General features: G+C 46.2%; 4 protein-coding genes and 1 long non-coding RNA gene across 5 annotated transcripts; 2 read left to right on the forward strand and 3 right to left on the reverse strand.

Moving 5' to 3' along the window:
* Positions 1-30: 30 nt before the first annotated feature.
* Positions 31-7,282, forward strand: LOC135349329 (uncharacterized). Its single transcript, XM_064547855.1, has 30 exons — positions 31-426; positions 541-602; positions 654-752; positions 1,030-1,189; positions 1,404-1,569; positions 1,669-1,742; positions 1,793-2,033; positions 2,083-2,150; positions 2,332-2,409; positions 2,485-2,595; positions 2,652-2,718; positions 2,772-2,872; positions 2,921-3,079; positions 3,150-3,230; positions 3,622-3,753; positions 3,810-3,873; positions 3,923-4,075; positions 4,220-4,514; positions 4,617-4,695; positions 4,757-4,871; positions 4,922-5,002; positions 5,050-5,214; positions 5,650-5,708; positions 5,768-5,929; positions 5,979-6,107; positions 6,292-6,422; positions 6,482-6,737; positions 6,844-6,940; positions 7,002-7,109; positions 7,160-7,282. The coding sequence occupies exons 1-30, from the start codon at positions 43-45 to the stop codon at positions 7,225-7,227; spliced, it is 3,945 nt and encodes a 1,314-aa protein (XP_064403925.1). The 5' UTR covers positions 31-42; the 3' UTR covers positions 7,228-7,282.
* Positions 7,283-7,411: 129 nt separating this feature from the next.
* LOC135349335 (zinc finger protein ubi-d4 B-like) lies at positions 7,412-9,474 on the forward strand. Its single transcript, XM_064547860.1, has 7 exons — positions 7,412-7,611; positions 7,711-7,943; positions 8,018-8,164; positions 8,246-8,524; positions 8,612-8,932; positions 9,031-9,225; positions 9,318-9,474. The coding sequence occupies exons 1-7, from the start codon at positions 7,565-7,567 to the stop codon at positions 9,359-9,361; spliced, it is 1,266 nt and encodes a 421-aa protein (XP_064403930.1). The 5' UTR covers positions 7,412-7,564; the 3' UTR covers positions 9,362-9,474.
* Positions 9,475-9,477: 3 nt separating this feature from the next.
* LOC135349340 (uncharacterized) lies at positions 9,478-10,111 on the reverse strand. Its single transcript, XR_010398896.1, has 3 exons — positions 10,013-10,111; positions 9,729-9,926; positions 9,478-9,672 (listed from the first exon to the last, which is right to left on the reverse strand). It is a non-coding gene; the product is annotated as an uncharacterized LOC135349340 (long non-coding RNA).
* A 264-nt stretch (positions 10,112-10,375) lies between these two features.
* Positions 10,376-11,472, reverse strand: LOC135349338 (beta-1,3-galactosyltransferase 6-like). Its single transcript, XM_064547865.1, has one exon. The coding sequence runs from the start codon at positions 11,462-11,464 to the stop codon at positions 10,553-10,555; it is 912 nt and encodes a 303-aa protein (XP_064403935.1). The 5' UTR covers positions 11,465-11,472; the 3' UTR covers positions 10,376-10,552.
* A 100-nt stretch (positions 11,473-11,572) lies between these two features.
* On the reverse strand, positions 11,573-16,340 carry LOC135349333 (kinesin light chain 1-like). Its single transcript, XM_064547859.1, has 11 exons — positions 16,173-16,340; positions 15,991-16,109; positions 15,428-15,698; positions 14,532-14,647; positions 14,129-14,437; positions 13,964-14,047; positions 12,975-13,064; positions 12,821-12,877; positions 12,539-12,699; positions 11,842-12,028; positions 11,573-11,782 (listed from the first exon to the last, which is right to left on the reverse strand). The coding sequence occupies exons 1-11, from the start codon at positions 16,300-16,302 to the stop codon at positions 11,690-11,692; spliced, it is 1,617 nt and encodes a 538-aa protein (XP_064403929.1). The 5' UTR covers positions 16,303-16,340; the 3' UTR covers positions 11,573-11,689.
* Between the last annotated feature and the right edge of the window lie 552 nt (positions 16,341-16,892).

The raw sequence follows: 16,892 nt of genomic DNA on the forward strand, positions 1-16,892 counted from the left end.
AATGCAATGATATATGGGGGAGGGGCTGCATACTTAAAGTCTATGATGTCATGTAATTATCACATCCGCAATAACAGGAAGTCACATGGCTGGGGGGCGTGTTGGCTCAAGTCTTTGTTTGGAGCTGCACAGCACATCTCTGGGAGCTGCATTCTTCTCCTGTCTCCTGGAAATCTGCACAAGATGGGAGCTGCTAGCAGTGTGCCAGTCTCCCCCCAGACCTCGGTATCGTTCTCGCTAAACGGCCATGCAGTCATGGTGGATAACCCCAGTCCCAGCCTCACGCTCAACCAATGGCTACGCTCTCAGCCCGGCCTCACTGGTACTAAGAGGATGTGTGCAGAGGGAGGCTGTGGAGCCTGTGTCGTGACAGCTACCATGCCAGACCTTGTTACTAGTAGCATCAAGACTGTCGCCATTAACTCTGTAAATCCCAGTAGCTAGCGTTGCATTCACAGTCGTTGCATTCACAGATAAACTAGCGTTGCATTCAACTAGCATTGCATGAATCACTGCTACTCCCTCGATTCCCCTGTGCAGTGTCTGTGTCCATTGTACTCTGTTGATGGGTGGAATATAACAACAGTGGAGGGCATTGGAGAGTAAGGAAGTCTTACATCATTCAGTGTGTACTTGACTCTTGTATTCCACAGCTCCAAGCAAGGGTTCCATCCCATCCAGTCCAAGGTGGCTGAACTGAATGCCACTCAGTGTGGATACTGCACTCCTGGCTTTGTCATGTCCATGTACAGGTGAGAGTACCCAGCGTTAAATGAAGCATCTTGAACGGCCATAACGTTTAATAGTTCCGTTGGTCCAATAACATTAATTTTATGATTTTCTGAAATCTTGGAGAGTGGTATTTCTGATGACAAATCTCAAAATTAATTTGGACCGCCAGAACTCTAGTTTATTAGAGCCAACTCTACTCTAGATCTCAAAATACAGGGACCCAGCGTTTACTTGTCTTTGGTGTGGGTAATTTAGTGATATTCTTGCACTCTTAAATTAAGGTCCCCTCTGCTGCAGTTTGCTCAAGGCCAACCCCAAGCCAACCAAACAAGAGATAGAGGATAACTTTGATGGCAACCTGTGCCGCTGTACTGGCTATCGTCCCATCCTGGACGCCATGAAGTCCTTCGCTGCAGAGGGAGCCACAGATGATGGCTTTGAGTGTCTGGATATTGAGGTAAGTAGCCATGTGCAGTGGGTCAATTACAGTAGGATAGCAGTAGAATAGCAGTAAGAATAGAATAGTAGACGAATTGCAATGGAATGAAGTAGAGGGTAGGAGACCTTTCTGTAGCTACAGAATACATTGTTCATCCATGCATGCAAGCTCAAGTTATGTGCAGTGTACAGATGTGTGGAAGTGCCTCATAACAGCTAGTGCATTGTCGCAGGAGCTTTCTGGAGGGGGTTGCTGTAAGGGAAGGAGCTGTGGGGGGTTGAGGAGTGGGGGGGCACAATGGTATCGGCCTCTCTCACTCACTGAGCTAGCCAGTGTCTTCAGTGAGGCCACTCAGAGCAACAAGACCGTCAAGTTAGTGTGTGGAGATACTGGAAGAGGTGAGCGGTGGTAATAGCATTCATAGGTACCCAATAATAATCACATGGTTAGCATTGTGTGTTCACTAAACAACATTAATTACCTGCATGTACGCACAGGTGTTTTCAAGGGTTCTGAGCATTTTGATGTGTACATTGACGTCAAGGCTATTCCTGAGCTGTACCAAGTAGAGGTAAGCCTTGGCCCACCAATTAACCACACCTCATGGCCACACCTACTCAGGTGACTGCCGAGAGGATGCGTGTGGGCGGTGCAGTGTCACTATCGGCACTAATAGCACAGTTAATGTCCCACCAAACGCCCACCTTCCAATCACTGGCCAAACATCTCCTCAAGATTGCCAATGTGCCGGTCAGGAACGTTGGGTCTTGGGCTGGGAATCTTATGCTCACACGTAACCATGACAACTTCCCCTCTGATGTCTTCACTGTAATGGCTGCCGCTGGAGCGACTTTGGCTGTTGGTGAGTGGGCGGTGTTGTCTTGGCAACGCTAACGTACTCCCTATTGTAGGTTTCTCCACAGCTAGTTACACCACCATCGATCTGTGGGCCTTCTTGAAGCAGGACATGAGTAATGAGGTGACCAACCCACAGTGTGTGGGTGTGTGTGTGGGGTGTGTGTGTGTGGGTATGGGTGTGGGTGTGTGGGTGTGTAGTGATGCCACTGTTTACTGCAGCCACAATAATTATTGCTTGTGAAAGAATGTGCCATTGCATAATATTAGCTAACCCAATATTGCCGTCCGTGTGTGGTGTGCAGATGATACTGTTCATGGATATTCCAGTTGGTGGATCTGACAGTTTCTTCAGGAGCTACAAGATCATGCCCAGAGCAGAGGTACCTATCTCCCCTCCCAGTGTACAGCACGCTCACTCATCATCACTTACACCCACTCCACCCCCACACTATTAGAATGCTCATGCCTATGTGAATGCTGCGTTCTCAGCACAAGTGGACTCTGCTAATAACTTCACTGTCAAAGCTCCTCCAAGACTTGTGTTTGGAGGTATTGGAACTCACTCGGTAAGCTATATCACCCCTCTCTCCCGTGCTAATGGTGTGTGTGTGTGTGTGTGTAGGTGGAGGGAACCTCAACGGCTGCTTTCCTCAATGGCAAGAGCTTAGTGGACCCCAACACACTCAAAGGTATATCATCGCCCACCACCTCTCAACATGTCAGCTACTATGTGTGTGTGTAGGTGCTCTTGAGGCTCTGAGCCAGGACCTAGTCCCTACCCCACACCCGGCGGCTGCCTCTGCTGACTACCGGAAGAACCTAGCTCTCGGATTATTCTACAAGGTAAGCCACTTGGCCACACTCACCTCCCTATAACCACACCCTCTATAGTTCTACCTTGAGGTGATCCCTGGACACTTGTCTCCAGTAGTAGCCTCTGCAGCTGTCCCGTATGTCCGCCCGATATCGTCAGGGCAACAGAGCTATTCGACGGACCCCACTGAGTACCCCATCACTCAACCCATGCCCAAGCTCACGGCTGCTCTTCAGGTACGCCCCCCCCCTTGTGTGGGTGTGGTTTATCCATGTGAGGGTGTGGCTTATCCATGTGTGATTACAGGCGTCAGGTGAAGCCCAGTACACCTCGGACATTCCTGCTCTACCCAACCAGCTGGGAGCAGCCTTCATCCTCACCACTCAGGTAAGTCCGAGCTGTCATTAAGGGTGGAGTACAGCATATATAGTTGGTGGTATGGGAGGACATAGGGGAGTAGGTAGGTATTATATATAGTGCCCAAATGGTTGACTTATGAAATAATTTGCCAAAAATTGGCACGGTTGTCAGTATAGAGTGGTGTGGTGTGTGTACTATATAGTGTGTCTAGATGTGTGTTCATTATCTGATTGCCCCCCCCTCCCTCCCTCTCTCTCTCTCTCTCTCCCTCTCTCTCTCTCTCCCTCTCTCTCTCTCTCCCGCTCTCTCTCTCTCCCTCTCTCTCTCTCTCCCTCTCTCTCTCTCTCCCTCTCTCTCTCTCTCTCTCTCTCTCTCTCTCTCTCTCTCTCTCTCTCTCTCTCTCTCTCTCTCTCGATAGGCTAATGCCACAGTGACTGCCATTGAGAGCAGCACAGCAGCCACCATGCCAGGGTTTGTGCAGGTACTAACGGCTAAGGATATTCCAGGAAAGAACAGTTTTGTCCCCCCCAGCTCCATCATGACAGAAGAAGTGAGTGGGTCTCCCCTATACTAGTACACTCTTTGCATGTTACTCCCTGGTTGCAGTTATTCCTTGATCTGAATGAAGTGTCACAGTACGCTGGCCAGGCTGTGGGGATGGTCCTAGCTGGTAAGCCACACCCCCTTCCTACCCCCACCTCTCAGCCCACCCCCCACAGACACTCAGGAACAAGCGGATGAGATTGCATCAACAGTGACACTCCAGTACAAGAGTCAAGGAAAGCCCATACTCCACTTGGAGGACGCTATTCGCAGCAATTCCTTCTTCACTAACCCTCCAAAGGGAACCACCACTGTCGGAGACCCCACTAGTAAGTGTGTGTGTGTGTGTGTGTGTGTGTGTGTGTGTGTGTGTGTGTGTGTGGGGGGGGGGTTTGTCGCATTGCAACCATTGAGCAGTTACAGCTGGATTGCTGCATACACACAGTCAGCTTTACCAACTGTCATGTGCACAGGTGCCATTCAGAGCTCAGATCATGTGATAACTGGACAGATCTCTTGTGGTAGTCAATACCACTTCACTATGGAGACCCAGACGGCTGTAGTGGTTCCCCAGGAGGAGGGCTACTCTGTGTTTAGTGCAACACAGTGGACCGATAACGTGCAGAGTGCAGTGGCGGGTGTGCTAGGAGTGGGGGCAAGCTCTGTGGACGTCTCCGTCAAGAGAGTGGGAGGAGCTTACGGGTCAAAGATTACACGAGCCAATATGATTGCAGCTGGCTGTGCAGTGGGTGCTCATGCATCACGAAGGTGGGTTAGCATTGCGAACAGGTTGATTAAGTAACTAATAACAATCCTAATTTCAAAGCATTCTCTGTAGTCCTATCATCAGACGTTGTGTGTTCTCTGCAGGCCAGTGGGTATGCACCTGGACCTGGACACTAACATGAGGCTATTGGGCAAGAGGTTCCCTTACCTAGCAACCTACCAGGTGAGACCTGCCATGGCCGTCTATCTGTCTACTAGAGCTTGAAACATTGCCTCCACTATAGATTGGGTTCAGCAAGGATGGAATGCTGAATGGTATCAAAGTGACAGTGTTCACTGATTGTGGTTGGAACCCTAATGATCATGCTCTCCCTGTTGTGACCTTCCATATTGACAATGGTGAGTATCGTGCATACTAACAGCTGCTCTGGTTTAAGTGTCCCTCACAGCCTACCATTGCCCCAACTGGGAGATCATCACTATAGCTTGCAAGACCAATACTCCTGCAAACACATCGTGTAGATCACCAGGTAAGTACTAACAAAGCTTGTGCGTGTATCCATTGTTCTCTCTTAAGGTACTCTGCCTGGTATCTTTATCATGGAGAGTATGATTGATCATGTGGCCCGCTCCCAAGGGTTGGATGTGGAGACAGTCAAGAGGGCCAATCTCTACACTCAGGGACAAGTGACACCACTGGGAATGAGTCTCAAGTACTGCACCATCTCATCTCTCTGGGACCGTAAGTGGTCCTATAGCTAGGTGACATACATCCTGTGAGGCTATTCAACTACCCCCCGCTTATAATCAATGGTTCAGACACTCTTTCAGTCGCCATAACTTGAGTTCCGTGGGTCCGATTTTAACAATTTTCTGAAAGCCTAGAAGGAGACCTTTAAAATGGTACTATCAAAGTTCATATTTGAGAGATGACAGAATTTGCCAATTTCAGCCCAATACCATGGATTATATAGCCCATGGTTCAAAGGCGAAAAAATCAAATGGTTCAAAGGCAAAAAATGACAAATTATGATCCCAACCAAAATTGAGATTTATATACATCATTTGAAACGTCTCTTTCTAAGCTTTCAGAAAATCAGAAAATTGTTGATATTGGATCAAGTTATGGCTGTTAAAAAAGTGTTGGGATGATATCCATCTCCACTTGCATGTACAGAGCTCTACAAGAGTGCTGATGTTGACAACAGAAAGACACAAGTGGTTGCTTACAACAAGGTGGGTTTCTGACAACTTGTCCCTATGAACTCCTAATAATACTATTGTTACATGTACAGGCCAATCGCTGGCGTAAGCGTGGGCTGACGATGATGCCTCTGAGGTTTGGTATATCGTGGAACGGTGCACCATACACAGTCCTGGTGAGTATCTACGCTAGTGATGGCACAGTGGCCATAGTTCACGGTGGAGTGGAGATGGGACAGGGAATCAACACTAAAGTGAGGCAATCACCATTTCTGTAGAGCTATAGTGACAATGCTCCTACAGGTAGCTCAAGTGGCGGCTAAGATGTTAGGAGTACCCATTGGCTTTGTGAAGATCAAGACCTCCAACTCCCTCACCAACCCGAATGGCATGGCCACTGGAGGCAGTATTGGAAGTGAACTAAACTGTCTGGTGAGTGATTGAGTGTACATACTTTTATCATCCGGACATTGTAATTGAATGATGCATTCAATAGCTCTCAGAATTACGTTTCCAATGGTGTGTTTAGAGTTTTGTGATCAGTTGAAATCCAACAATTGGAAAGGCTAGATTTCATTGAGCGTAATTTATTATTCGTACATCTTGTGTTGGATAGGGTACCAAAAATGCGTGTGGTGTTCTCAATGGTAGGATTCAGCCGATACGCTCCAAGAACCCTGACCTCTCGTGGCCCGATCTTGTTCAGAAGTGCTACGCCGAGGGCATCGATTTATCAGCAAAATTCTTGTAAATGTTGTCTCACTCATAACTCTATCTTTATAGCCTCCTCTTCTCAATGATTGCAGTGTGTACGAGAATACAGAGAGTGTGTATGTGTACAATACCTGGGGAGCGGCAGTGTCCGAGGTGGAGGTGGATGTGCTGACGGGGCAGACACAGATCCTGAGAGTGGATATACTCTATGATTGTGGAGAGAGCATTAATCCAGAGATAGATATTGGACAAGTGGAGGGGGCCTTTGTGATGGGCCTGGGTTACTGGCTCACTGAGAAGGTGGAGTGGGATGACACCTCTGGTCAGCTTCTCACTCACAACACATGGGTAAGCCCTAGCCACATGCATTATATATTTTGGTTTTGAATTTGCAACAAACACATCGCTACCTTCAATGCATGCAGGGCCCACACTATTCTCTATCTATCTGTAGGAGTACAAACCACCCTCCTCCAAAGATATTCCTATTGACTTTCGAGTGGAGCTCCTCAAGAATGCCCCAAATCCTGTTGGCATCCTCAGCTCTAAAGGTGCGTGGGTGTGTGTGTGTGTGTGACTGCATGGTGTGACATGTGTGCATGTATCATGCAGCCTCTGGAGAACCCCCTCTGTGTATGAGCTGCTCCTTGCTGTTTGCTGTCAAGAGAGCTATTGAGAGTGCCAGAGAGGATGCTGGTAACAATGACGTATTCCCTCTAGGTGATTGATTGCTTGTATGAGATGTGTTAGTTATGAGTGTGTTTCTGCAGTGGGGCCAGCTACAGTGGACGCTATTCAGACGGCCTGTCTGGTCAACTCAAGCCAGTTCACTCTCTAAACTATTAGACTGCTGCCTTTATTGTGTGGAACCAATTATTTTTATAACATGTGTTTCTCTTGTATTGATAAGGTGTACTAATTAACAAAAAATTACTGTACATGTAGTTAGTACATGTGTACATGTACTAACTACTCTTAAGTCGCGGCGACTATTGAAGCGGCTTCATTGAATGAAGGAGGACTGTTCCAATTAAACAAAAACCTGTACGGCCCGGTTGAAAAATTGAAAAGGAACAAAGGGACGTCGCATTTTTATCCAGCCGGCCGTGCTGCAAGCTTTAATTGTCATGTTGCGTGTGTCTGTTCTAGACGACTAATTGGTGCCTGTGAGAGAGATGACTACAACTGTGGAGCCGCTGGACGTCAAGAAGTGGCATACAAGGTAGCATCTAGTCTCGCAAGGGGCGTGGCTTGCGAGACTAATCCCCACCACTACGTATATAATTTATACTGTCCTGCTATATACTTCTCTCCTTTTCAGTGCCTTCTATCGTGAGGCTGTTGACAGTGTCGTCTTATACAACTCTCAGTTGGTCCGAGATGCCAAGACAAGGCTGCCCTATGTAGACGCTCAGACTGGGATAGCTCAGAGCCGCTCTCATCTATTACACAGTCGGCTGAATCGTAAACGAGGGTTGCTTCCCGGGCAAGTGTTCTCTTACCCTCAGCGGAGGTGGCGTAGGGAGACACGACCTGTGCCTCCTGTGAAGAGAGGTATGTCAGTACTTTAGCGATTAGTACTCGTTTGCATTTTATCTGTTGAGATATACTGTACCCCCCCCCCACAGAGCTCCCCCAGGGTGCGGAGGTGCTGACCAATGGTGGAGGAGCGTTGGCAGGAGGTGGTCTCATTCAGACGCTGGAAGGGGGTGTGGTCACTAAGAGGAGCTCTAGGATTGCCGGCATGAGTCGACCAGCTGGAATCAGCGAAGGAGGTAATTTATAAACCTCCAGAAATGTGTTTGACTAACTTATTGATGCGTGTGTACTGCTCTGACTCTCCCTTCCTCTGGTAGGGCTGGTGGTTCCTGTGGTGGGTGGCCTGCGTAGTGGTGGGAGCAGTGTGGTGGGGGGAATAGTGAGGGAGGTCTCCATAGGGAGTGAGGTGATAGAGGAAGAGGAATCACCTGACTTGGATGCTGATTACCTGGACGACTATGACTCTGATTTAGAGGAGAGGAGATCGAGTCGTCGTAAGAGGCGCCCCCCTGCTCGTACCCGAACCCTCCCGGCAGTAGTGACCCCCAGAGCCACTCGAGGGGTTGACAGTGGAGACAAGCCTTTCCTCTGTTCAAGTAAGTGAGACATATCTTTGAACGGAGCATACATTGATTGTAATAAAATTTGATTCCAAAGACTTCTATTTTCTAATCCCTGTACAGTTTGTAATCGCCGCTACAAGACGTCTGCCTCCCTCAAGGCCCACTGCACACAGTACCATGCTGGAGAGACTGCCCCTCCCCCTGTACTGGCTCCTCCCCCCATCCCTATGACACGTCTGCCCACCCCCCCTGAGCCAACTGGCCCCTCTGTACCTCCAGAATCCCGTCTGGCGGTACCCCTTCCCCCACCCCCCAATCTACGAGGGAAAGAGAATGCTAAACCAAATCCTTACTGTGATTTTTGTCTGGGAGACAGTGGCAAGAACAACAAGACACTCACCAATGAAAGCATGGTCTCTTGTGCTAACTGTGGCAGATCAGGTATATAAGCTGTTGTGTACACGGTGTTCTTGTTAGCTTAGTATTCCTTTGTTATACTGACCTAGCGTGTGTCTTATCCTCTGGCCCCTCCCCTCCAGCCCACCCTTCGTGTATGCAGTTCTCTCCTGCTCTGGCTGTCATAGTCCATACCTACCGCTGGCAGTGCATAGAGTGCAAGTCATGTCATTTCTGTGGCACCTCTGAGAATGATGATCAGCTCTTGTTCTGTGATGACTGTGATCGAGGCTTCCACATGTATTGCATGAAACCTCCCATCAAAGAGCCACCTGAAGGTAGGTGTGATATATATGTCAAGGCATTAATTACGGTTGTCGTAATGGATTTCATGTTTCTGCCAGTATTAAGTGTACATTTGTTCGCACAGGTAACTGGAGCTGTGGAATGTGCTACAAGCAAAATATACTATGAACTTTCTGAACTTTCTACACTGACTAATCTGAGTTTGGCCGATCAATTTTATAGTCTAGTCAATGGTGATTTATGTCATTATATTGCTTTGTTGAAAGTTTGTTGAAACATGGCAGTCGTATAATTATAACACTGATACAAATGTGTTTCATAATAGCATGTGCGGGTAGTCACCAATTCACCATTATATACACGTATTCATAAGCAAGAAGAAATGTTCTACTCATGGGTAGCTATATATAATGATGAAGAGTCAGTTGTGTCCTGAGAGACAGTTCAAACAGATGGCTTGTGTGTATCTCTGTGAGTAGCTGCAAGGGGGGACAGAAGGAATGTCTTGTAACTATCAACTAGCTGTTTCACTCACTCTAAATAGTGCAGAGATGACACAGCTTCTCTTGACAGACTTGACACTGTCTAAGGCATCCATTCACTCCACACACCTTCTCCCCACAGTGGGCACACACACACACTAGCCTTACGCCCACACCACTTGCTCCACACCGACACACCACCACCCCCTCACTATCACCCTCCCCTAGCAGCAACAGTTGGCCAGTCCTCTCTATAAATATGGTGTTGCAGTATTCAAACACACATGGATGCACAATGTCAATGGGCCTATATATAATTATGTATAAAGTGTCTCACTGCATATTTCTTGCAAGTCAGACTCCAGCACTCCTCGTCCAGGCATGGTGACTGGATAGCTGATGTTATTGTGCTGCTCACACTATAAGGCCACTCCAAGTGATACTCTGGTTTCTGGTCCATCGCCCGCATCAGATTTTATTCTTGGATTTCTATCTCATTATTGGATTTCTATCTCATTATTTCTACTACGCATGCGCAGAATGGTCCATGTGGTACAAAATAGTGTGATAATGATATTCATTTGCAAAATAATGAGATTCATAAGGTGAAATTGATAATGACATAATGAGAAAAGCCGCCCGCCCGCATGCAATTAGAAAAACTTCAGGACCAGAAACCAGAGTGTCACTTGGAGTGGCCTAAACTGTAATCTAAGCATTTATATGAACATTTTAAGTGATTTATAACGATCTTTACCATAATTACATTAGCGGCTATTAATTGAAGCAAAAAGAAGCTAGGCACAACATTTTGAATGTAATGATGGTGCCGGTGCCGGTGGTACATTCCAGTTGTATGATTGTTTAATTTCCTTCGTCACGTCTCCTCTTTGCATATTATTCCTGAGTTGACATACACGGCATGTTTTTGTTTCATATCTTGTATTGACTGCTTGTGTGTGACGAGGAATGTGTTTCTGCAACCCCTAGATACTTCTGCAGTGTCAAATCTTACATCATGACGTCGTTCAATGTCATAGCTAATAGTCCAGGCACTCACACTCACGTCCTCATTATTGTACACAATCAGAGCGTCTGCATTGTGTGCAATCCTGTGCACCACATCAGCAGACAATACATATCCTCCACCAAACGCATAAGGAAAGTAATGATCACAGAACTTCCATTCAGGTTCAGCAAATTTCCCCTCTGTGAATGGTCGTGCATTACTGACAAAATAGCCCCAATAGAGGCCATGGGTGTGATTTCTTTGATGAAGATTACTCTCTATTTTGTCTAGCAGTGCAAAACTGTCATCGTCACATTTTAGAAGGTAAGAGAAGTCGATGTTTCTAGCGAACCAAACCAAACCAGCTAATACTTTGTGAGAGAGTTGCTCGTAGTGATCTTCCAAATCCAACAGTATAATGTCGTGATGTGTCGAGTTCTCCTCAATTAAATCTTGAGTATGATAGTCCGTTAAATTTCCTGTACCAATCACAAATCTGACATGATACTTTCTTTGTTCGTACCCATTCAGCCAAGTATTCCGGAGTACATTTCGTCTGTCCTGATTAGCAGGAGCTGACACTATCATGACAGCTAATGTGTGGTGGACAGTAGTGTTGTGCACAGAGCTACTGTTGCTACTGTTGACTCCATTGCTCTTGACATCTCTTGAACTTCTCTTTATAAATATCTGTGTCCAATCACGACTACCCTCAGGGAGAATGAGATACACATTGAGAGCCATGGAGATGACCAGCACAAGGTTCCATCTTGTTCTCATTCTAGAGCATGCAGCAGTTAATTGCTCAGAATGTCCAGTATTGTGAACTATATATTAATTTACTCATTTGCTATTAATTAGCTAGCTAGTCTAGTAACATTGTATAGATGACTACTGAACAGGGAAACTTCCCATTATCATTGATATTACAATACAGACATACATGTGGTATGACAAAAGAAATTATTATGGACACAACATAATTATACACAATAATAAACAGAGCTAAGTATCATGGCCTGATTGTTCACTCCCTCTCAGTCCAAACAAACGTCTGACATTGAGCGACAACGACCCTCTGGACTTCTGACGAGGTACCTGCACCACAAACCATTGTCACAACAATTCAAACCATACAAACTATTATTTGCACGTACCTGTGTTGACTGTGTTGATTGCAGTGGGGAGTCCGCTGTGTCAGCGAGCAGTTCATTCATTCTGTCTTGTTGGGACCGATCTAAACCGTCTCCAGTGGTTAGCTTGTCCAGCTCATTAGCCGTGTCCAGCTTCCCCTGTTCCCTGTACACTACGCTAAGGTTCTTCAGGGTAGAGGAAACAGTGGGGCTGCGTGTGGGTGTGTGTGTGGGTGTGTGTGTGTGTGTGTGTGTGTGTGTGTGTGTGTGTGTGTGTGTGTGTGTGTGTGTGTGTGTGTGTGTGTGTGTGTGTGGGGGATAGGTTATTAATGTTTGTACCATGAATTGTACGAACACAAACATAATTATGTCAACTCTCATTCATACCCACTACCAGACCAGTCTATCCCACTCCTGCTGAATATGCTGAAATTGTAAAAAGGAATTAGCTAGAGCTAGGTTCCTGGGAATAGATTACCGTATAGCGGGTAATTTTCGGGGGACAAAATATTTGTGGTTCAGCAATATTGAGACATTTCGTGGGTAATATTTTCGTGGTTGCTGCCTGCACTGCAGGTAAAGGTAGGCAAGGTCGCTTCATTCGTGGGTAAAATATTCGTGGTCAGACCTCCAACCACGAAAACCACGAATATTTTACCCCACAAAAATTACACGCTATACGGTATTTAGAACTGACCCTGGGTACAACCACAACTACTACCTTTGTGGTAGGTTGGCTCTATGCCATCCTCCCTTGTCAAAGTATGGCTCCTCTTTGCTACGTCCATTGGGGCTGCGGGGAGATGAACTTTGCACCAGCTGTGAGGCCTCCTCTGACACGGAGGACTGACCACTCTCCTCCACCTGCACTGTATGCAGTACCTAGATGTGAGTGGGAGGGGGCAAAGTCTAATTACTGTCCCACAGTACATCATAACAATCACACAAGGTTCAAATACTCGGGGGAAAAGTGGGGAAGAGTAGAGGATAATAATTATTATACCTTTTTGAAGATGTTTTCAGCTGCAGAATACTTTCCTTGCTTTAGGTAACAGTTGGCCTGAGGGAATGGTTGGAGTATGGTTGAGGGAATGTACATATGTATGTATGAAATGTCTGATGTGTATACACTGAATACCTGACCACACACAACGTACCAGGTTAGACATAGTTTTAGTGACATTTGGATCGTCTGGTCCTAACTCAGTCTGGAATATCTCAAGAGCGCGCTGATAGTAGTACTCGACCTGCAGTACACAATCATGTGGAGGAATACATGTAATAATTATTATACTGTAGAAATTGTATATACTAAACCACTGAACATGCACAAAACATTGTTAAATACAATAGTTGAAACAAAATACATAACATTTGTTGCACACACACACACACCCACACACACACACACACACACACACACACACACACACACACACACACACACACACACACACACACACACACTACACACACACACACACTACACACACTCACACAGTACACACACTCACACACACACACTACACACACACACACACACACTACACACACTCACACAGTACACACACTCACACACACACACACACACACACACACACACACTACACACACACACACACTACACACACTCACACACACACACACACACACACACACACACACTACACACACACTACACACACTCACACAGTACACACACTCACACACACACACTACACACACACACACACACACACACACACACACACACACACACACACACACACACACACACACACACACACACACACACACACACACACACACACACACACACACTACACACACACACACACTACACACACTCACACAGTACACACACTCACACACACACACTACACACACACACACACACACTACACACACTCACACAGTACACACACTCACACAGTACACACACACACACACTACACACACTCACACAGTACACACACTCACACACACACACTACACACACTCACACAGTACACACACTCACACAGTACACACACACACACAGTACACACACTCACACAGTACACACACTCACACAGTACACGCACGCACGCACGCACACACGCGCACGCACACGCGCGCACACACACACACACAGTACACCACATACCTCATCATACTTGCCCAGGTGTGAGCAGAGGATAGCCAGGTTGGTGAACTGCTTGGCCACGTCAGGATGGTTTGACCCCAGTAACTGGGGGAACAAGACAGCATCAACTAACAGCTTGGCATAGTACAACAGACTGTGTATAACAAGCAACTACTGCTCCTATACCTTTTGCCTGATCTCCAGAGCCTTCCTACAATAGGGCTCTGCAATCTTGAAGTCCCCACACTTGCCATGAAGCACAGAGAGATTGTTGAGTGTTGAGGCTACTGCAGCATGGTCCGTCCCAAACACTCTCTCCCTGATCTCCAGTGTCTCCTGTAACACTTTGGTGGCTTCTTGTAGCTTGCCCTGATCTCTGTAGATGACTGCCAGTACATTGAGCATGGCAGCTAGGTCAGGGTTGTCTCTTCCCCTCTTAGCCTCTAGCTCCTTCACTGCTTTCTTGCACAGTGGAACAGCCACGTCCGGTTTACCCTAGAGGGAGGGGGTTATGTGTATTAGAAAACCATCAGTAAATTGGCAACAACTACAATGGGTAAAGATCATTAACATAATTATCAACTAATACCTGGTTGACATACTGCAATGCTAGATGGTGGAGTGTTTTGATCTTCTCTGGGACCTCGTAATCTACTGCCTCCTGTCCATCAGATGAGCTCCCCTCCACACCCTCTCTAAGACCTCCTGTAGCAACGGTATTAATCATGATTACTTTGTACGGGCAAAGCACCACCATTACACAGACCCCGGCCTTGTCAGGGGCTGAAGAGTGTCCAAATCATTGATTAACCAAGGTGTATTTGAACATCTTTCAACAGCCATAACTTTAGTATCGTTGATCCAATGCAAAAAATATTATTTTTAGAAAGAGACCATGAATTTAAATCCCAAGTTTGGTTGGAGCCATAATAAGATATTTTCGGCCTCGGACCGTGGGCTATTATCCATGGTACAGTAGAACCTCGATTATCCGGACACCTTGGTTCCAGAAGCAGGCCGGATAATCGAATAGATAAACCACGCCTTGATCCACCCACTTTATTGATGAGCAGCAGTGCCACATGGTTGTCTGCGCATGCGCAAAAGAAAAGCAGGCATGTCTCCATGGTAACAGCTGCAACGCGCATGCGCATTTGAGGGACACGCCCATTTTCTGAATTATGTAATCTGATTAAAAAGAAAACTGCCAAGCCGGATAATCGAGGTTCCGGATAATCGAGGGCCGGATAATCGAGGTTCTACTGTATCACCAAATTGGCAAATAGTTTTACCTCTCAAAAATGAACATTGATGATACCATTGGAAAGATCTCTTTCTAAGCTGTCAGAAAATCAAAAAATTGTTGAAATTGGATCCACAGAATTCAAGTTATGACAGCTGAAAGAGTCCCCGAACCATTGATTACACAAACCATTGATTACACGGGGGTGTAGTTGAATATCTCATTAATTTCTGAGAGATTACCTTGTTCCTCCTCGTGTACATCAATGACCATGGCGGGGCTTCTCTCTCGACCCCCTCTCTCACAACGCTCGAGGTTGAGCAAGAACTCACTCCCTTCTTTCTCCTCTCTTGTCTTAGCCAATGCTATCTCTGTCTCCCCTAGCAGCGTCTGTGCCTGTGTCAGCTCATCTCGGAGCCAGTTATTCTCAGAGCAAAGTCTCTTCACCTGCGCTCTTAGTTTAGCTTTGTCAGCCTCTAGAGCACTCACATAGTTGGCTAGCAACAGCATCAACTGCAGTGAGCGTTGCCAAACGTGTTTACACTTACTGATTAATGGCTTCAATACAAGGAATCACATACGCACAGTGAAGCACAACAACGTCATGTGCCTAGCAACGAACTGTTTACCACCGGCTGTATGTATGTACTGTATGGAGGGATTGTAGAGAATATTGTTCAACAGCCATATTATTAACTTCAGTATCATTGATCCAATGTACTGAAAGCTTAGAAAGAGACCATTCAAATGGTGTGTTTAAATCCTATTGACCGTCTACATTATTATTAGTATGTACGTAGAGTACCTGTGATTCGCTCAGTCCCTCCTCTAGCTTCTTCATAGACGCGTTGACGAGCTCCTCCTTTTCCTTCTTTACTGCCTCCTCTAGCTCTGGATCCCACCCACCATCTACCAGGTCACCATCTATACAGTAGCAACACAGAGCAGTACATTGTGGTCTAGTTGTAACTATAGAGACATGCTTACGATCCACAGCCTCTTGATAATGGGTGAGTAGTGACTTGTGCTCATTCCTGAGGGCCTCCATATCCCTGTTCAGTGACGAGGTTGTCTCTAGCATCCCTAACAGCGAGGGAGGCTCCATAGCTTTCTCCATTCTCTCTTTTATGGGGAGGCGTGGTTTGAGAAAAACAGCCCCACCCAGCTTATCACCAGCAATAATGGGTAAAGATGGTTAACGAGACAAACTAATAACTAGTTATAATTATCGTGTGTTAGGTTAATGATCTTTACCCACCCCAAAATGATTATTGCACATTACAAACTGACATCGATACAATTTATACAATTTAGACATGAATGCAGACACAAAATAACAAATAACATTAGTGTTTAGAGTTTTCCGAGTCTTGAGTCTTATAATTCTCCTGTAGAAAGAAAAAAATTAGTAAAAGTAGGCAAAACAAAACTTTTGTCTTACCTAATCGTATGTGTCTACTAATGAACTGTGTCAGAGCATGTCCATTATAAGAGTGTCCCCATTAGTTGAGGAGAGCATCACCTGTGGATTAGTGTGTGCTGTGTGTGACGCTTTCCAAGCCACCCAGGAGGTACGTCACAGAGCTCGTTTATTTATAGTAGAGTGTCGGTAGAAGAACGGCAGGTATTCAGTTTGCAAACATGCACGAAGGGGCCAAGCACACTAGAACACATGCAACTAACTACAATAAAAACTGAACACCTGCC

Source organism: Halichondria panicea, chromosome 15, assembly GCF_963675165.1.
Source record: "Halichondria panicea chromosome 15, odHalPani1.1, whole genome shotgun sequence".
Taxonomy (NCBI): domain Eukaryota; kingdom Metazoa; phylum Porifera; class Demospongiae; order Suberitida; family Halichondriidae; genus Halichondria; species Halichondria panicea.

Coding starts and splice junctions, on each gene's coding strand:
- LOC135349329 (XM_064547855.1), top strand. CDS start 43: ATGATGTCATGTAATTATCACATCCGCAATAACAGGAAGTCACATGGC. Junction 2,151..2,331: donor AGCAGGACATGAGTAATGAG/GTGACCAACCCA, acceptor TGTGGTGTGCAG/ATGATACTGTTCATGGATAT. Junction 6,423..6,481: donor GATTTATCAGCAAAATTCTT/GTAAATGTTGTC, acceptor CAATGATTGCAG/TGTGTACGAGAATACAGAGA.
- LOC135349335 (XM_064547860.1), top strand. CDS start 7,565: ATGACTACAACTGTGGAGCCGCTGGACGTCAAGAAGTGGCATACAAG. Junction 8,933..9,030: donor TGCTAACTGTGGCAGATCAG/GTATATAAGCTG, acceptor CCTCCCCTCCAG/CCCACCCTTCGTGTATGCAG. Junction 9,226..9,317: donor CATCAAAGAGCCACCTGAAG/GTAGGTGTGATA, acceptor TTGTTCGCACAG/GTAACTGGAGCTGTGGAATG.
- LOC135349338 (XM_064547865.1), bottom strand. CDS start 11,464: ATGAGAACAAGATGGAACCTTGTGCTGGTCATCTCCATGGCTCTCAAT.
- LOC135349333 (XM_064547859.1), bottom strand. CDS start 16,302: ATGGAGAAAGCTATGGAGCCTCCCTCGCTGTTAGGGATGCTAGAGACA. Junction 13,065..13,963: donor ACCTGGGCAAGTATGATGAG/GTATGTGGTGTA, acceptor TGTGTACTGCAG/GTCGAGTACTACTATCAGCG. Junction 12,029..12,538: donor AGAGCCAACCTACCACAAAG/GTAGTAGTTGTG, acceptor ACCCACACGCAG/CCCCACTGTTTCCTCTACCC.